The 18,093-nt window shown below is 47.0% G+C and overlaps 1 protein-coding gene across 1 annotated transcript; it reads right to left on the bottom strand.

Moving 5' to 3' along the window:
• Positions 1–6,119: 6,119 nt before the first annotated feature.
• Positions 6,120–11,795, bottom strand: LOC308661483 (uncharacterized protein). The gene is made up of 2 exons (XM_081316416.1): positions 11,622–11,795; positions 6,120–8,688 (listed from the first exon to the last, which is right to left on the bottom strand). Exon 2 carries the CDS (start codon positions 8,675–8,677, stop codon positions 7,508–7,510), a length of 1,170 nt encoding a protein of 389 aa, XP_081172542.1. The 5' UTR covers positions 8,678–8,688; positions 11,622–11,795; the 3' UTR covers positions 6,120–7,507.
• Positions 11,796–18,093: the final 6,298 nt, after the last annotated feature.

Here is an 18,093-nt window from a genome sequence, read left to right as displayed (position 1 = left end):
GTCGGTGCGCCCACAGAGAAGGCTATCCCCCTGCGGGTCGCCAGCCGGCATTGCCTGGCCGATGGAACCCTGAGGAGGCCGACTCTGTGGGAGCGAACCGGGCAATAGGAGGTTGACAATGGCAGCAGGTGATCTCGCAAGTACCCCAGGCCTAAGCCATGTAGGGCTTTAAAGGTAATTACCAGCACCTTGAATCGCACCCGGAGGGCAACCGGAAGCCAATGCAGCTTGCGCAGGAGTGGTGTAACATGGGACTATCGAGATCCTCCCATAAGCACCCGCGCGGCCGCATTTTGCACCAGCTGAAGCCTCCGGGTGTACTTCAAAGGCAGCCCCATGTAGAGGGCATTACAGTAATCCAGGCGAGAAGTGACAAGGGCGTGGGTGACCGTGCATAGGGCATCTCGGTCCAAAAATGGGTGCAACTGGCGCACCAGGCGAACCTGTGCAAAGGCCCCCCCTGGTCACAGCAGTTAGATGATCTTCCAAGTTAAGCCGTGAATCCAGGAGGACACCCAAGTTGCGGGCCCTTTCTGAGGGGAGCAGTACCTCCCCTCCCATCAAAAGAGATTGAACTTGTTGGACAATCCGAGATGCCGGTATCCACAGCCACTCGGTCTTGGAGGGGTTTAGCCTGAGTCTGTTCCTTCCCATCCAGAGATAAGCCCGATGGCTGGAGGCACATTCCATTCTTACCCCAGGCCGACATCAAGGGAAATAGATCAAAGAGCAGGCAGATGGAGGAACAGCGGAGCAGATACATTGTAGCGCCCATAGCTCCCCCCTCCCCCCAGGATCATGGCAGAACCCGCCTGAGTAAAGAAATCACCCAGGTCCCAGCAACCGGGTTCAGACACAGCGATTAACTTAGCAACTATAGCAGAATTCATTTAACAACTGTCTAGCTTAGCAACGATAATTTTGAGCTCAACTATGGTCGTAGGTCAAGGACCACCCCATATATCTACAGTTACGCAAATACAGGTAGTCCTCAACTTACAATGGTTCACTTAATGAGCGAAGTTACAACGGCCCTGGAAAAAGCGACGTATGACCATTTTTCACACTTACAACGGTTGCAGCATCCCTGGGATCAGGTGATTTACACTCAAGATGCTTGACAGCCGACTCACATTTATGACGGGCTTCTGCATCCCGCAGTGACGGGATCCCCTTTTGTGACCTTCCGACAAGCCAAGTCAATGGGGAAAACCCGATTCACTTAACAATCGGGTTACTAATTTTAAGAAACGCAACGATTCACTTCACAAAGAGGGCGAGGAAAGTCGTAACCTGGGGCAAAAACTCACTTAACAAATTTTTCACTTAACAGCATAAATTTTGGGCTCAGTCGAGGTCGTAAATCAAGGACTACCTGTAATAGCTTTAATCTAGCAAGTTTCTGCTCCGTAGGTGAACAACAATAAAGAAACCCTCAGAATTAACACCCTTTGTTGTTGTGGAGCCTGGCATCAATTAAGCACACACACGCACCCCTCCTGTGACTCCAGGCAATGTTCCATCCCAAGTATACCGTGTTTCCCCAAAAGAAAGCCCTACCTCGAAACTAAGCCCTAGCTCAATTTGGGGGGATGGGCCTAATGCAGACATGTCAAACCCGCGATGTCACGTGACATCACGCAACATAGCCTTTTCACCATTGCCGGCAATGGGGTGGGCGTAGCTTCCGGATGACACAACCGGCCCGCGGGCTGGCACTTTGAGACCCCTGGCCTAATATAAGCCCTACCCCCAAAATAAGCCCTAGTTTTGGGGTGAGGCGCATGCCTAAAAATCAAGCTAGGGCAGGGGTGGGGGTGGAGTTGTCCCATGCACCCTGCACCTACTTACCAGGCCTCTCCTTGCTGGCTCACTTTTGTGGCGTCCTCCGACCTGCTTTTCGCAGTCGGAGGCCTTTCCGGCAAGGCCTCTGCAGCCGAGAACCGAGCCATGCTGTAAGGACTTACCTCAGCTAACCAGCCAAGAAAGCAGAACTCTTGAAACAGGCATTGTCTCAAAAGGAAGCTTTTATTAGGGGTCAGTGACCGTAGGGAAGTCAAGGCGAGATCGGGGGGGAAATCCCGCTTGAACGATATAATGAAACCAGCAATATTTCTCCTCCCGGCAAAGTCATAATGTCCATTTGAAATCCAGTCAATCCACAGGGGGCACAATGAGCGGGTAACTGGTACGGTTGGTGCCACCCATCTCAAGGTCTTCTCCAGCTTCCGTTTCTCTGTAACCGTCTCCCTTATAAGGGAGACCATTCCTTTCCCTAGCGGAGAGAGGTGGAAGAAGAGTCTTCGGAGAAGGGCGGGATATAAATGTAATAAAAATAAAATAAATAAATAAAAATAATAAAAGCAGAACGCGAAAGCAAATATTCCCCCCTCCACCCAGCTAAATGGCAGGCCTCAAAGCAAAGCACAGGAATATATATGTGGAAGGGAGACAATAAGGATTTGGGGACCTGACACATGCATTCAATCCGTAACTCGGTGCTCGGCTGCAGAGGCCTTTCCGGAAAGGCCTCTGACTGCGAAATGCAGGCCGGAGCTCCATTCTCAGCTGCAGAATGAAGCTGCTCCTTCGGCCGCGGAAGAAGTGGGTCAGCTGGGCGGGATTGTTTGTGCCGCCGCCACCACGAGTTGAGACTGTGGAAAAGACACCCCTTAAAATAAGACCTGGTGCCTCTTTTGGAGGCAAAATAATAATAAAAAAGACCGGGTCTTATTTTGGGGGGAAACACAGTAATGCATCTGCCTTGGTTAACCTGTGTCCTTGCCTATGTGTGTCTGCAAATCCAAATGAATTTTGGTGTTCAGGTCTTGGAACACACACACACAGACCCAAAGTAGGATGCCACAGGAAGCATTGGGTAGCTTCCCTGTGGTGTGGAGACGCCATTGCATGGTGCTAAGAGGTGGAACGATCAGGCTTATTACTAAAAGAACGGATCTTTGGTAGCATTTGAATAAACAAACTCTTTGCTTATACTAGATCAGGGGTAGGCAACCTCAGCTCTTTTATGACTCATGGACTTCAGCTCCCAGAATTCCTGAGTCAGCTATGCTATGCTATGCTATGTTATGCTGACTCAGGAATTCTGGGAGCTGAAGTCCATGAGTCATAAAATAAATAATAAATAAATAAATAAATAAAACCTTTATTGTCAAAGTACAACATGTGTACATTGAGATTAGCTGAGCCTCCCCCCGTGCTCTCTCCCCCCAACACACAGTGACAACAAACCCTCCATCCCACCACACTATGTTAACCAACTACACCACACACCGGCCTCCCAAGTCAATTCTGCATAAGATTATGTCCCATTTAAAAGCCTAACAGCCCACGGATAAAAGCTATTTTTCAGCCTGTTGGTACGGCTGGCTATATTCCTATATCTCCTACCGGATGGTAGGAGAATAAAGAGATACCGTCCAGGGTGTGAGTCATCCCTGAGATTCTTCCTCACTCTTCCAAGGCAACGAGCCCTGGCGATGTCATCCAGTGGTGTCAGGGAACAGCCCACAATGTCTTGTGCTGTGCTCACTACCCTCTGTAATACTTTCCTATCCGCGGCTGTCAGACCAGCATACCAAACCACAATACCATACGAGAGGACGCTCTCTATAGTAGACCGGTAAAAGAGGGTCATTAGCTGTTGTTCTACCCTGTTCTTCCGCAAGACCCTAAGAAAGTGAAGCCTCTGTTGGGCCTTTCTAGCCACCTGAGTTGTGTTAACTTTCCAGGTCAAATCTTCACAGAGGTAGACTCCAAGAAATTTAAAGGAGGAAACTCTCTCTACACAGTTCTCTCCGATGTGAAGTGGGGCAGGTTCCTCCTTTTTTCTCCGGAAGTCTAACACCATCTCTTTCGTCTTGCCGATGTTTAGGTGCAAGTTGTTGTTACTACACCATATGGATAGTTTTTGTACCTCCGCCCTATATGCTGTCTCATCCCCACCTGTAATAAGACCCACCAGTTGTATCATCTGCGAACTTGATTATCGCAGTGGATGGGTCAGATGATACACAATCATAAGTGTATAAAGAGTACAGGTAGGGGCTAAGCACACAGCCCTGTGGCGTGCCGGTGCAAAGCTTCAGGGGGGTGGACAAAGCAGACCCGACCCTCACTGTTTGTAACCGATCCCTAAGAAAGTCTTGAATCCAATCGCAGATGGCGGGGGAGAATTTCAAGTCAGTCAGCTTCTCGATGAGAATGCTCCGCAAAATGGTGTTGAAAGCCGAGGTTGCCTACCCATGTACTAGATAATAATGCTTGGAAGCGAGAGCAATTTCTTTGTGGAACAGAAAGGTGAAAATACAAAGACGTGGCTCCCAAAGTCAAAGGGAAGTTAAGAGTGGGGAATTCAGAGGTAACGTGCTGATTGAAGCAGGATGGATAGTCAAGATGGCGTTTCTGGGACCTGGGAATTTAATGCAAAAGCTGACCTGCCCTCCTGTGCTCTGGCTCTGGCCATGGCAACAAATAAACTTAGTTTCTGTAAATCAGGGGTCTTCAGACTTGGCCCTTGGTGCCTGGCTGAGGAATTCTGGGAGCTGAAGTCCACAGGTCATAAAAGGGCCAAGTTTGAAGACCCCCTGCTGTACATTTTCAGCCTGTAAGGATTATGCATCTAAACTTTCTATGTAATCAATCACATCTGATCCAGGCAGGGACTAACAGGCCTGTTTTAAGGAAGGAGGGGAAAAAAATGAAAGGATCAAAAGTTGTACAGTTATTCAATAACAATCGTACAAGTTTGGAAATCGTGTTTCAAATATTTTTTGTTCCTGGTGGCATTTTTCCTCCAGGCAAATTTTACCCCCTGAAAGACAGCTGAATTAGGATCTGAAGGTTTTCTTAAAAAAAAAAGACAAGTCCTTTTTTTATTTTATTTTTTTAGGAATTACAAGGAGTTTAATAACTATTTTCAACATCTAAGGCCAGGCTTTCGGATTATTTTTAAACTGGAAATGTTTCAACAGGGTTGGTTAGATACTTCTAAACCACATTTGTCCAACCTTGACAACTTTTTAAGACTTTGGGACTTCAACTTCCAGAATTCCCCAGCTAGGAATTCTGGGAGTTGAAGCCCCCAAGTCTTAAAAGTTGTCAAGGTTGGACAATCCTGTTCTAAAGTATTTCCATATTGTCCGCTTGGCAATTTCATCTTAATTTCCGGCCCAAAAGAATGAATGTATATGGAGCCACTCTTTTTTTAAAAAAAATTCTTAAAGAGTTGAGCACCAACTAAATCTAGTTCTGTTTGTCTAAACTTACACCATCTTTTTCTACATGTGCTGCAGCTGCCAAAAAAGCGAACGCAGTGTTAGGCTGCATTAACAGAGGAATAGAATCAAGATCACGTGGTGTATTAATACCGCTTTACAACGCCTTGGTAAGGCCACACTTGCAATACTGCATCCAGTTTTGGTCACCACGATGTAAAAAAGATGTTGAGACACTAGAAAGAGTACAGAGAAGAGCAACAAAGATGATTGGGGGACTGGAAGCTAAAACATATGAGGAACGGTTGCTGGGATTTGGTATGTCTAGTTCAGGGGCCGGCAACCTGAAAAAGGAAAAGAGCCACTGGGAACCGGTTCCATCACACATAAAAAAAGTGGGAGCCGCGTGCGTGCGTCCATGCACGCGCATGTGCAAAAAAACATTTTGCGCATGCGCAAAATGCGGACATGCGCGATTGCCATTTTTTAAAATGTGTGATGGAACCGGTTCCCGGTTGCGCGACGGCCCGTTTGCAGAGCTACCACCTTCGGCAGCCTGCAAACACGCCGCGGCAGCTTTCCCAAAGAGTGGCTCCGCTGCCCGTTCGCGCGGAGGTGCGCGCGCACCTCTCCAAAGGTTTGGGGAGGTGCGCGCGCACCTCTCAGAATGGGCAGCGGCGCCGCTTGTTGGGAAAGCTGCCACGGCCCGTTTGCAGAGCTGCCGCTTTCGGCAGCCTGCAAACGTGCCTTGGCAGCTTTCCCAAAGAGCGGCGCCGCTGCCCATTCGCGCGGAGGTGCGCGCGCACCTCTCCAAAGTATTGGGGAGGTGCGCGCGCACCTCTCCAAACGGGCGGTGCCACTCTCCATTTGGAGAGGTGCGCACGCACCGGGCGGCTGGGAGCCGCAGGAGACGGCTTAAAGAGCCGCATGCGGCTCCGGAGCCGCGGGTTGCCGACCCGTGGTCTAGTTTAATGAAGAGAAGGACTAAGGGTGACATGATAGCAGTCTTCCGATATCTCAGGGGCTGCCCCAAAGAAGAGGGAGTCAAGCTATTCTCCAAAACGCCCGAAGGCAGGACAAGAAGCAACAGATGGAAACTAATCAAGGAGAGAAGCAACCTAAAAATAAAGAGAAACATCCTGACAGTTAGAACAACTAACCAGTGGAACCACCTGCCTCCAGAAGCGATGAACGCTCCAACACTGGAAGTTTTTAAGAAGAGACTGGACAGCCATTTGTCTGAAATGCTATAGGGTTTTCTGCCCGAGCAGGAGGTTGGACTAGATGACCTCCAAGGTCCCTTCCAACTTTATTATTGCTATTATTCTGTGATCATAGTCTGGATGCTCAGGTTCAGTTTGCAATTATACCATCACCGTGAGCTGTTATCACATGATGGCAATTTCCAGTGTTCCCTGCTGTTTTCCCACAAGCAGAATCAATGGGTAATCTGGCAGAAGTTGCAGGTTGCGCCTGGTCCTACCAATTATTCGCCCAGTTGCACGGGTCCACAGCAATCCCTGCCCTCCCAAGGCACCTGTGCACCTGCTTATGGTACCCCGCCCCCCATCTGCAACACACACACCTGCCTGTAATATTTTTTCTTTCTGTCTATGGAGATTTTCTGCAACAGTTTTACTGTATTTACTGCCCTGTAATAAGGGTGACTTACGATTCTAGCTAATTTCTCACAATCGGCATACAGGCAGACCTTGAGTTACAACAGTTCATGTAGTGACCATTCACTAAGTTACAACGGCACTGAAAAACAGTGACTTATGACCCGTCTTCACCCTTACGACCATTGCAGCATCCCCATGGTCACGTGATCAAAATTCAGATGCTTGGCAACTGGCTCCTATTTACGACGGTTGCAGTGTCCTGGGTTCCCGTGATCTCCTTTTTGCGACCTTCTGGCAAGTAAAGTCATCGGGGAAGTCAGTTTCACTTAACGACCGTGTTACTGACTTAATATCTGTGTGTGATTCACTTAACAAGGAAGGTCGTAAAATGGAGCAAAAGTCACTTAACAACCGTCTCGCTTAGCAACCGAACGTTTGGGGTCAATTGTGGTCGTACGTCGAGGACTACAAAATAACTGGTACCGTGTCCTTTGCATAGAGTAGGCATGTCAAACTCGTGATGTCATGTGACTGTTTTTGCAACTGCCGGCAATGGGGTGGGCGTGGCTTCTGTGTGACGTGTCCGTCTCGTGGGCCGGCAGTTTGACACCCCGGCGTAGAGCCTCTTGCATTTGAAGAGGAGAGTTTTTAGACTCCAACTGTCCAATGAAGGGTTTTCACTCTTGTGTGGATTCTCTCATGTTTAATAAGGTTCGACCGCCAGGTGAAACACTTCCCACAACAGGTGCATTTATACGGCCTCTCTCCCGTGTGGATCTGCTGATGCTGGAGGAGATCTGAGCCGCGGCCAAAAAATTTCCCACATTTGCAGCATTTGTACGGCTTCCCTCTCTGAAGGATCCTCTGGTGCCTGAGAAGGTCAGAGTGGTGCCCAAAGCTCTTCCCGCAGTCCGAGCATTTGTAGGGTTTCTCCCCAGTGTGGGTGCGCTCGTGCGCCAAAAGGCCCGAACTTTGGCTGAAACTTTTCCCACAGACCGCACAAGTGTACGGTTTTTCCCCAGTGTGAGTCCTCAGATGTCTCACAAGGGCTGTGCGCTCGCAGAAGCTTTTCCCACACTCCGTGCACCGGTAGGGCTTTTCGCCTGTGTGGGTCCGTTCGTGGGCTAAAAGTCCCGAACTCTGGCTAAAACTCTTCCCACATTCGGTGCACTGGTACGGCTTCTCCCCTGTATGTGTCTTCTCGTGCGCCGAAAGACCTGACCGCCGATGGAAATTCTTCCCACAGTCCTGGCACGCGAATGGCTTCTCCCCTGTGTGAGACCTTTCGTGGGCCGCCAGGGCTGAACTCTGACTAAAACATTTCCCACACTCCCCACACTTGTAGGGTTTTTCCCCCGTGTGGATCCTCTTGTGAGTGGTGAGGTGGGATTTCCTGCTGAAGTTTTTGCCGCACTCCAGGCAGTTATAGGGCTTCTCTCCTGTGTGGGTCCGCTCGTGTGTAATAAGATGCGACTTCCGGCTGAAGGTCTTGCCACACTCCATGCAGCCATACGGCTTCTCCCCAGTGTGGAGTCTCCGGTGTCTGTACAGGCTGGAACTCTGCTTAAAAGTCTTCCCACAGTCCATGCACATCTTCACAGACCCGCAGTTGTAAAGCCCGGGCTCTTTCAATTGCTGGTGTGCTTCTGGAATGGGAAGAACTGGTCTATTTTCCTCTTTCATATCTGTGGTCTGGGGACTTCTAGAAGCTTCCCTCAAATCAAATGAGAATTGCTCCAAGAGGCATCTGCTCCTGGGGAATATCTCGTTGGGCTCAGAATCTTCCAGTTGGAGGGTCTCTTCATTCTTCTCACTCATCTGGGTGTCACCTGCTCAGAAAAATAAGAGTCTTGACATAAGGAAGCTCTGGAGATGCTAAAGTAAGGGTGTCCCAACTTTGGCAACTTGAAGACGCGTGGACTCCAACTCCCAGAATTCCTCAGCTACCCTGACTGGCTGAGGAATTCTGGGAGTTGAAGTCCACGCGTCTTCAAGTTGCCAAGGTTGGGAAACCTTGGTTAAAGGGAAGGTCCTTCTGATAATCTCCCATCCCTTCAACTAGCCAGCCTACATGCCTGCTTCATATCACTGCTGGTAGAGGAAGGGTTGACAGTAACTTCTTCCTTCAAATCCACCTCTTACCAATAGGTCTCAAAAAAAGAATTTGCTGGCCAGCTGGCACTGCAAGGGCTGTCATTTTAAAATGAAAACCTCACTGCCAATTAACCTGCAGCTAGATGAACCAATCGGAGCCTGACTTTCAGGATACCCAGCCAAGGAGTGTCCAGGATTGACAAAGGGATAAGCTTGTCATTGCTCCGACAACCTCAGTGGGCGTGCACCTTCAAGGGAATTCTGGCAGTCCCCAACTTAACAACTATTTATTTTATTTAATTAACCTTCAAAGTTACAACAGCACTGAAAAAAGTGACTTCTGCTTTTCACTTTTACGACCGTTACAGCATCCCCAGGGTCACATGATCAAAATTCGGATGCTTGAGACCTGACTCATATTTATAAAAATTGTAGTGTCCTTGGCTCTTGTGATCACAGAAATTTTGGGCTCAGTTGTGGTCGTAGGCTGAGGACTACTCAAAATGAAGAATTCACCAAGAATTCATCAACGTATCGATCCAGGTGGTTGAAACCCTAGTTTTGGAAATGGGAAGACACAAAGATATGGAGGCTAAGCCACCATTGGCCGTATCAATTCTAAATCAGAGGCAATTATGTCTGGAATGCAAATTCCTAAGGTCTGCTATGTACTTACTTATATCTAGATGGGCTTTCTCTAGTCCAGGGGTCTCCAATCCCGGGACTGTGGCCTACTACTGGGCCGCAGCCTGTTCAGTATTGGGCTGTGCAAGCAGAGGACAAGAGTGTGCGTGAGGCTCCCCTTGCATGAGAAGCAGCCACTTGCGCTCGTGGCAGCCATTTTGCACAAACGAGCAAAGGTAAAAGGTAAAGGTTCCCCCGCACATGCGTGCTAGTCATTTCCAACTCTAGGGGCCGGTGCTCATCTCCGTTTCAAAGCCGAAGAGCCAGCGCTTGTCCGAGGACGTCTCCATGGTCATGTGGCCGGCATGACTAGACACCAAAGGCGCACAGAACGCTGTTACCTTCCCACCGTAGTGGTCCCTATATTTCTACTTGCATTTTTTACGTGCTTTTGAACTGCTAGGTTGGCAGAAGCTGGGATGAGTAACAGGCGCTCACTCTGCTACGTGGCACTCGGGATTCGACCCGCCAAACTGCCGACCTTCTGATCCACAAGCTCAGCGTCCTAACCCACTGAGCCACTGTGTCCCTTAAGCGAACAAAGCCCCTCTCAAAAACAGTAACTGTGAGAGGGACCTTAGATCGTCCCTAATGAACGATCACTTAAAAATGAGCCAGCAGTGGGCAGCAGCGGCCAAAAAAAAGCTAATAAAATCCTTGGTTGTATAAACAGAGGCATAGACTCAAAAAAACGCGTGACCTGCTAGTACCCGCTTTATAAAGCCTTAGTAAGACCACACCTGGAGTACTGCATCCAGTTTTGGTCACCACATTACAGAAAAAGATGTTGAGACTTTAGAAAAAAAAGCTCAAAGAAGAGCATCTAAGGCGATTAAGGGCCAGGAGACAAAGACATATAAAGACCTGTTGCAGGAATTGCACATGGCCAGTCTAGGGAAAAGAAGGACTAGGGGTGACATGATAGCACTGTCCCAGTATTGAAGGGGCTGCCACAAAGAAGCGGGGGTCAACTTATTATCCAAAGTACCAGAAGGCAAGATGAGAAACACTGCATGGAAACTAATCGAGGAGAGAAGCAACCTAGAACTAACTTCCTAACCGTGAGGACAATTAACCAGCAGAACGGCTTGTCTTCAGAAGTTGTAGCGTAGAACAGTGGATTTTTCAGAAAGTTTTTAAGAAAAAAATAAGATTTACTCCACAGCTATTCTTATTGGGGATTATTTCGGATTGTACTGTTATAAAAACTAAATTAATGTTACACTTAATAGCGGCAGCCAGACTGTTGGTGGCGCAACATTGGAAGAAAGAAGATTTACCTACAATAGAACAATGGATACTTAAAGCAATGGACGTAGCTGAAATGGCAAAAGTTTCAGCACATTTGAAAGAACAGTCGCAAGAAAAATATATTTTGGAATGGAAAAGATGGATTGATTATATTCAGAACAAATATGGGACTGAAAAGTTTCAAACAGCATATGAATAATTTTTAACAATTATAGAAGTGTTATTATAATTACTTTAAGTTTTGTTACAAGGGAGTTAAAGGGTGGAAGGTTTGTTAACGTTGTAATAGATATTTAGCATATGTTTGCATAAGATTGCTATATGTAATATACCCTGTATTCTGCTTTGGGAAGTCCGGGTGGGGGGGGGAGGGAAGGGGGGAGGGTTGATGGGGAGTGGGGGGGAGGGAAGGGGGGAGGGTTGATGGGGGAGTGGGGGGGGTTATTATTAAAAATTTTGTAAAACTTTTCAATTAAAAAAAAAAGACTGGACAGCTATTTATCTGAAGGGCTAGCCGCTATAGGATCTCCTGCTTGAGCAGCGGGCTGGACTAGAAGACCTCCAAGGTCCCTTCCACCTCTATTCTGATTGATTGATGGCCCCCTGTGAAAAGGTGCCACCTTTGCAGTGATCACCCATCTTGCTGCCTGTTTGCTCTTTGTCTGCTGCTTCTCCCCCCTCCCTTGCTCAGCTTTGCCCAAGCCCCCCCCCCCTCCTTGCCATATTAGCTCACCTTTCTCAGCCACAAAAAAAGGAGCGCCTGCAGCCTGTGGAGCTTTTGCTAGTCCTTAGCTGCAATCACAGCTGGTCAGAAGTTAGAATTATTATTATTATTATTATTATTATTATTATTATTTAAAAAAGGCTCCCCACGAAGCATTTAATCTCCTTGCAGCACAGGAAAAACGTCAGCGGCAACCAGGCCTTTGGCTGGCTTCTCAAATAACAAAAGCCGCTCTGTGAAATCTCAGCTTGGTCGATTTAACCCTTGGATGAGCCAAAGAGGACACCAGACGTTTGTGTGAAGGGTGTGTGTGTGTGTGAACTGTTTACAGGGGTACCCCTCCCCCCCCCCCCGAGATCCTCGCTTCTCAAGCTGCAGCAGGACGAAGGATGTTGAAAGATTTCCGTGACTGTAGAATAAAGCCACCTTGTCCTCACCCACAAGGATCTGCCAATCCCTTTCAATGTGAGCTAGTAGGGAAGTCTTGAAGAGGAACCATGGCAAGCCCTAATAAGCAGGCATATACATAGAATGAAGGCTACTGCTAAGCACATTGGTTTGTGCTTAAATTGTAAGCCGCCCTGAGTCTTCGGAGAAGGGCAGGATATAAATGGAATTTTAAAAAAAAAACTGGGCACAGTTGAGAGAGGAACTGGCACAGAACTCAAAATCCTCCTGATTTCTAGCTGGTGTCTTAACCATTAAACCAGACTCTCCCCCACCTCCTAGGCTTCTCCCAACGGAGAGCAGAAGCTCTTTTCCCTTTTAAAAATCACAAGTGGTCCCTGCTTGATGGTGAAGGCACCAGACCTGTAATTTTTTGTCACCTTCTGGATTAGAGTAGTGAGAAATGGGTCTCTGGCTTCTTGGTACACTCCCTCTGGGTGATTTGCTGTAGAATAGAATAGAATAGAATAGAGTAGAGTAGAGTAGAGTAGAGTAGAGTAGAGTAGAGTAGAGTAGAGTAGGAGTAGGGTAGGGTAGGGTAGGGTAGAACAGAGCTGGAAGGGACCTTAGAGGTCATCTAGTCTAGCCCCCTGCTCAGGCAGGAGAACCTATACCATCTGAGACAGGTGACTGTCCAGTCTCTTTTTGAAAATTTGCAGTGATGGAGCAGCGCCCACGATTTCGGGGGGGGGGGGTAAACTATTCCACTGGTTGATTGTCCTCACTATCCTAAATCCTAAACGCCTAAAGATTTCTGATGATTGAATTGAAAAGTCATTGCACAGTGTTTTTCATTTTAGTAAACTAAATGAAAAACTAAACTAAAGAGTGTCAGTTTAGTGGTTAAACCAGGAGGCTGTGAGTTCATATCCTGCCTTTAGCACAAAACCACTGGCTTTGGACTAGTTACTTTCTCTTCGTTTTAGGAAGAAAATCCTAGCAAGATCGCTTCTGAAAATCTTGCCCCAAATTTTTGCCAATAAAAACGTGTGGACTTATCCATGTTAGTTGCTAGGGGTAAAGACTGACTTTGAGGAGACAGGTGGGGGGGAGGGGGCGCGGGGGGGGGGAATGGATGGAGAAATGCAAATGCTGGTGAAAGCTTAATGGGCAATATAGGTCCAGAACATCTGCTGAATTGACTGTGTGTTGTGAGTGCATTGTACCCACTTAGTTTTATGAAAATGAGAATTGGGCCTGTCAAAAGGGGCATTAACATATCTTGAATGGAGCATTTAAAAGTACTTTAAAAGTATGCCTGACAAGGAGACAGAGTAGACAATGGATGGATGCCACTGGATAGAAAGAATGGAGGGCTTTTGAATTGCAAAAGGGAGGAATTAAGGAACTAATAGGCTGAGAGGAAGGTGAGAATTTTAAAGAATAAACTGATAAAGTGAATAATAAAATAAACTGATGAAGTGAAAACAGCAAGGGCTGCTGCTGTTGGGAACCTGGCTGACAAAAAGTTGTTGAACATCCTTGATTGTCACTTCCCAGGTCAAAAGCATCACTGCTTCCTTGGTCCCAGTCCAGAGAGAGAACTTAATAGCTGTTGTCTGATGTTGCCCTTAAGTGGATAGGCATCTGAAACCCATAAGAAGCTGAGAACTCCCTTCAGTGCATGGAAAGCCACCATTCATCTTCCATTACAATACAAATTCTATTAAAGATGGGAATGTGGCATCTCATGTAATTATAGTTTATATAATATAGGCTCAGTAGGCCCAGTACTCTTCAATATCTTCATCAATGACGTAGATGAGAGAATTAAAGGGGAACTCATCAAATTTGCAGATGACACCAAACTGGCAGGAGTAGCCAACACCCCAGAAGACAAACTCAGGATCCAAAAAGATCTTGACAAACTTGAACAATGGGCCCTATCCAACAAAATGAGTTTCAATGTGGAGAAAAGCAAAGTTTTACATTTAGGCAGGAAAAACCAAAGGTACAAGAACAGATTGGGCAAGACCTGGCTTAAAAACAGTAACTGTGAGAGGGACCTTGGAGTCCTAGTAGACAATCACTTAAACATGAACCAGCAGTGTGCAGCTGCCGCCAAAAAAGCTAATATAACCCTGGCTTGTATAAACAGAGGCATAGAATAGTGATCATGCGAGGCATTAGTACCGCTTTATAAAACCACACCTGAAATACTGCAGCCAATTTTGGTCACCATATCACAAAAAAGATGTGGAGAGTTTGGAAAAAAAAATCAGAGAAGAGCAACTAATATGATCAAAGACCTGGAGATTAAAACATACGAAGAACGGCTGCAGGACTTGGGTTTGGCTGCTAGTCTAAAAAAAAAGAAGAAATAGGGGAGACATGATAGCAGTATTCCAGGATTTGAGGGGCTGCCACAAATTCTGGGAGTTGAAGTCCACGAGTCATAAAAGAGCCAAGGTTACCTACCCCTGACCTAAACCAAGCTACCATTCCCTTTCAAGGAACTGCAAGTGGATTATTAAATGTCCACTAATCTTAGTCCGTGAATCTAACTGTAAATCACTCACACGTTAACAGTAATTTCAAAAGGCGAACAATTTGTATTCTGTGTCCGTGCCTATAATATTAAACAACATCTGCCTGTGCCAGGTCCTTGGGAAGGATTAACCGGTGGATAAAAATGCCAAATCCACTCTAAACATCTGGCTGACTATGCAACCAACCATATAACTTACTCATGTAATACAATACTTCTATGTGGCATGACTTTGTACAATTCTAGGCAGCTCACAAGAGACAAAACATAGATAAAAGATAACATGCACCATGAATTAAGGGGTCTCACCCTCCTTCTCCCAAAGCACGGGTGAAGACCCTGCTAGGTCATTTTCCACCCTAAATGACAAAAAGGTTTCAATGCATTAAGATGACTTTGTGCATACCTAATTTAGGGTTGAACATGCATCTAGTCCTCAGTGATGTGGGAACATACTTCCCATCATCCTTGGTTACTGGCCTTTTTGACTGTGAGTTGGAATCCACAACAGCTGAAATGTTTAACTAGGCTGCTAGCTGGACCTGACTTTTGCCCACTTCAAGATAGTCGGATGTTGGCTAGGGATCACGAGAAAGATGCTAAATTGAAGCCTGAGATTTAACTGAACTGCCGTTACCTTCTTTTCCGTTTGACTTGAAGGAGTTAAAATGACAGAGCTCAGCTTCCTAGATGGAGCCAGAATTCCCCCATCCCTCCAAAGCTGAAACTGAATTCCTCTTCCTGTCCCTCCTCCTGGATGGCTGATTTGAAAGGAGGGACCACCTTTTGCTGCTGCTGAAGTTGGGGGCGGTTTTTTTGTGCATTTTACACTGCAGATTTGCAAGGCTGCAACCCAGCTGTGGAAGCGAGTTGAGGAAAAAGATGAGGGAAAGGTCTGAGAGAAAAGGCCATCAGGTGGGAACGTGTGGCTCATAAAAGCAGCGGCACCAAATAAGAGGCATTGGGGAGGGGGATTTTATAAAGATCCTGTAAAACAGATACGATCCACTTCTCTCTCTTCCCCCCTCCTCTTTGCATAGGACGATGCAAGAAAAAATGTTGAAGGAAGCAGGAAAAAGGGGAAAACTTTATTTTAAAAAATGGCAATGCAGATTTTTTTTTTAATAACCCAAACTCAACATCTTGCTGCAACTGATAAAATCTTTTGTGCAATGCATTCAGCATTTCAAAGCACGGGGCGCCTTTTCTTTCTTTCTTTTTTTAACAAAAGGGCATGCTTCTTTGCATAGCCTTTCCTCGAGCACTTTCTTCAGTTGGACTTCAGCTGCCATAATCCCTAGAGGGAAATACCCCTTTAAGGCTAAGGACTGCAGAGTAGAAGGCTGCCTTTCTTTTATCTGAATGAAATCTCTGCTCCAGCTAACTCTTTTCTTTACACCAGTGTTCCTTAACTTGGCAATCTTTAAGATGTGCGGACTACAACTCCCAGAATTCCCCAGCCAGTGGAATTCTGGGAGTTTTTAAGTCTGCACATCTTCAAGTTGCCAAGATTGAGAAACGCTGCTCTCTAAATCAGAGGTCCCCAACCTTTTGGGCACCAGGGACGGGTTCCCTGGAGAGAGGTTTTTTTCACGGACTGGGGTGTGTGTGTGTGTGTGTGTGTGTGGTTTTGATTACCGCCTGCATCCTGAGGATGGAGCTTTGCTTGTTTGTGCGGCCCGATGGCTGGCTTGCTGCGACCCGGTACTGGTCCACGGACTGGGGGTTGGGGACCCCTGCTCTAAACCTTTCCAACCTGCTACTTTGCAAGCAGGCTAGGTTAGGGCTCCCATCATCCCCAACCAGCACGGCTATTGCTGAGAACTGTAGTCCAGCTCTTTGGGATGAGAATTTGTAGTCCAACAGTTTTTACACTGTTTTGGGAACGAGGTCTGAACATTCACCCAGGATCTCCTGTTGCAGAGTGAAGAGTCTGCAGTTTCAGCCTATCCGAAGAACTGAGCTAAGAAGAAGACCACACACAAGGATCGAGATCAACAGTGGAGCCACATAGGAACCCCATCCTGCAAAACTAAATAAGTATGTCTTTTAGTTCTGTGTGGTTGTTTTGTATGGTGGTTCAACAGGGTGTGTGTGTGTACAACATCATCTATCTCCAGTCTACAACAGTCCTTTCAGCAGTTCCAAGATGGCTCCACACCCATTTGTATTACTCAGGTGACCCTGACGACACACAGATAAACCTCCAGGGTGGCCTCAAGAATCTCTAAAAGAATGTAAATGACCAGCTTTCTGCAAGGAGTATATTCCTTCCATTCCCCACCATCCAGTCAGAACTGAAGAAGCTTCTCGGATGAAGCTTCTCGGAGTCTTCTCCAGCACCATAGTTCAAAGGCCTCAATTCTTTCGTGCTCAGCCTTTCTTATGGTCCAACTTTCACAGCCATACATTTAGGTCTTACCTATCCCTGGTTTGGGCTTTGCCCTCAGTTAGTACATAATTTCCTAATGAATTTTGAAAAAATGTTACCTTAGATAAGAAAAACATGTTCCTTCAGCTACTCTAATGAAGAGCTGTGGTGTAATGAAGTGCAGTGGTTAGAATGCGGTACATATTGCAAGCTAACTCTGCAATCCACTGCCAGGAGTTCGAATCTGACCGGCTCAAGGTTGACTCAGCCTTCCGTCCTTCCAAGGTCGATAAAATGAGGATCCAGATTGTTGGAGGGGTGTGTGTGCAATATGCTGACTCTAAACCGTTCAGAGAGGGCTGTAAAGCACTGTGAAGGGGTATATAAGTCCAAGTGCTAGTGCTAATTTATTTATTTATTTATTTATTTATTTTATTACATTTATATACCGCCCTTTCCCGGAGGACTCAGGGCGGTTTACAGGGTAATTAAAAACCAAAAATACAAAAGTTAAGACCAAGTTTAAAAAAGATTAAATTTATCCCTGTATAAATAAAACCCCAATTAAAATAAATTAATCCTCAGCCTGGGCCAGAGAGCTCGAAGAGCCAGGTCTTCAGGTCCCGGCGGAATGAACGGAGGTCGGGGGCAGTCCTCAGCTCCACGGACAGCTGGTTCCAGAGGGCAGGCGCCCCCACTGAGAAGGCCCTCCCCCTGGGCGTTACCCACCAGCAATCTTTTACCGGCACCACCCTGAGAAGACCCTCCCTGTGGGAGCGCACTGGACGAAGGGAACTTGATGCCGGCAGCAGGTATTCCCTCAGATATCCCGGACCCAAGCCATGTAGGGCTTTATAGGTCATCACCAGCACCTTGAATTTCACCCGGAGGTCAACCGGAAGCCAATGCAGCTCGCGGAGTAGAGGTGTTACGTGGGAGTATCGGGAGACCCCCATCACAACTCACACGGCCGCATTCTGCACCAGTTGAAGCCTCCGAGTGGTCCTCAAGGGCAGCCCCATGTAGAGAGTGTTGCAGTAGTCCAAACGGGAGGTCACGAGCGCATGAGTGACTGTGCGTAGGGCATCTCGGTCCAGATAGGGTCGCAACTGGCGCACCAGGCGAACCTGGGCAAAAGCCCCCCTGGTCACGGCTCCTATATGGTCTTCAAAATT

This window comes from Vipera berus (assembly GCF_964194415.1).
Source record: "Vipera berus genome assembly, chromosome: 2".
NCBI classification, from domain to species: Eukaryota; Metazoa; Chordata; class Lepidosauria; order Squamata; family Viperidae; genus Vipera; species Vipera berus.
The sequence above is the reverse complement of the archived record's forward strand: the minus strand, read 5'-3'. Positions and strand labels throughout refer to the sequence as shown.

What these genes read in the sequence shown, in the direction of transcription:
- LOC308661483 (XM_081316416.1), bottom strand. Translation starts at nt 8,677, where the DNA reads ATGAGTGAGAAGAATGAAGAGACCCTCCAACTGGAAGATTCTGAGCCC.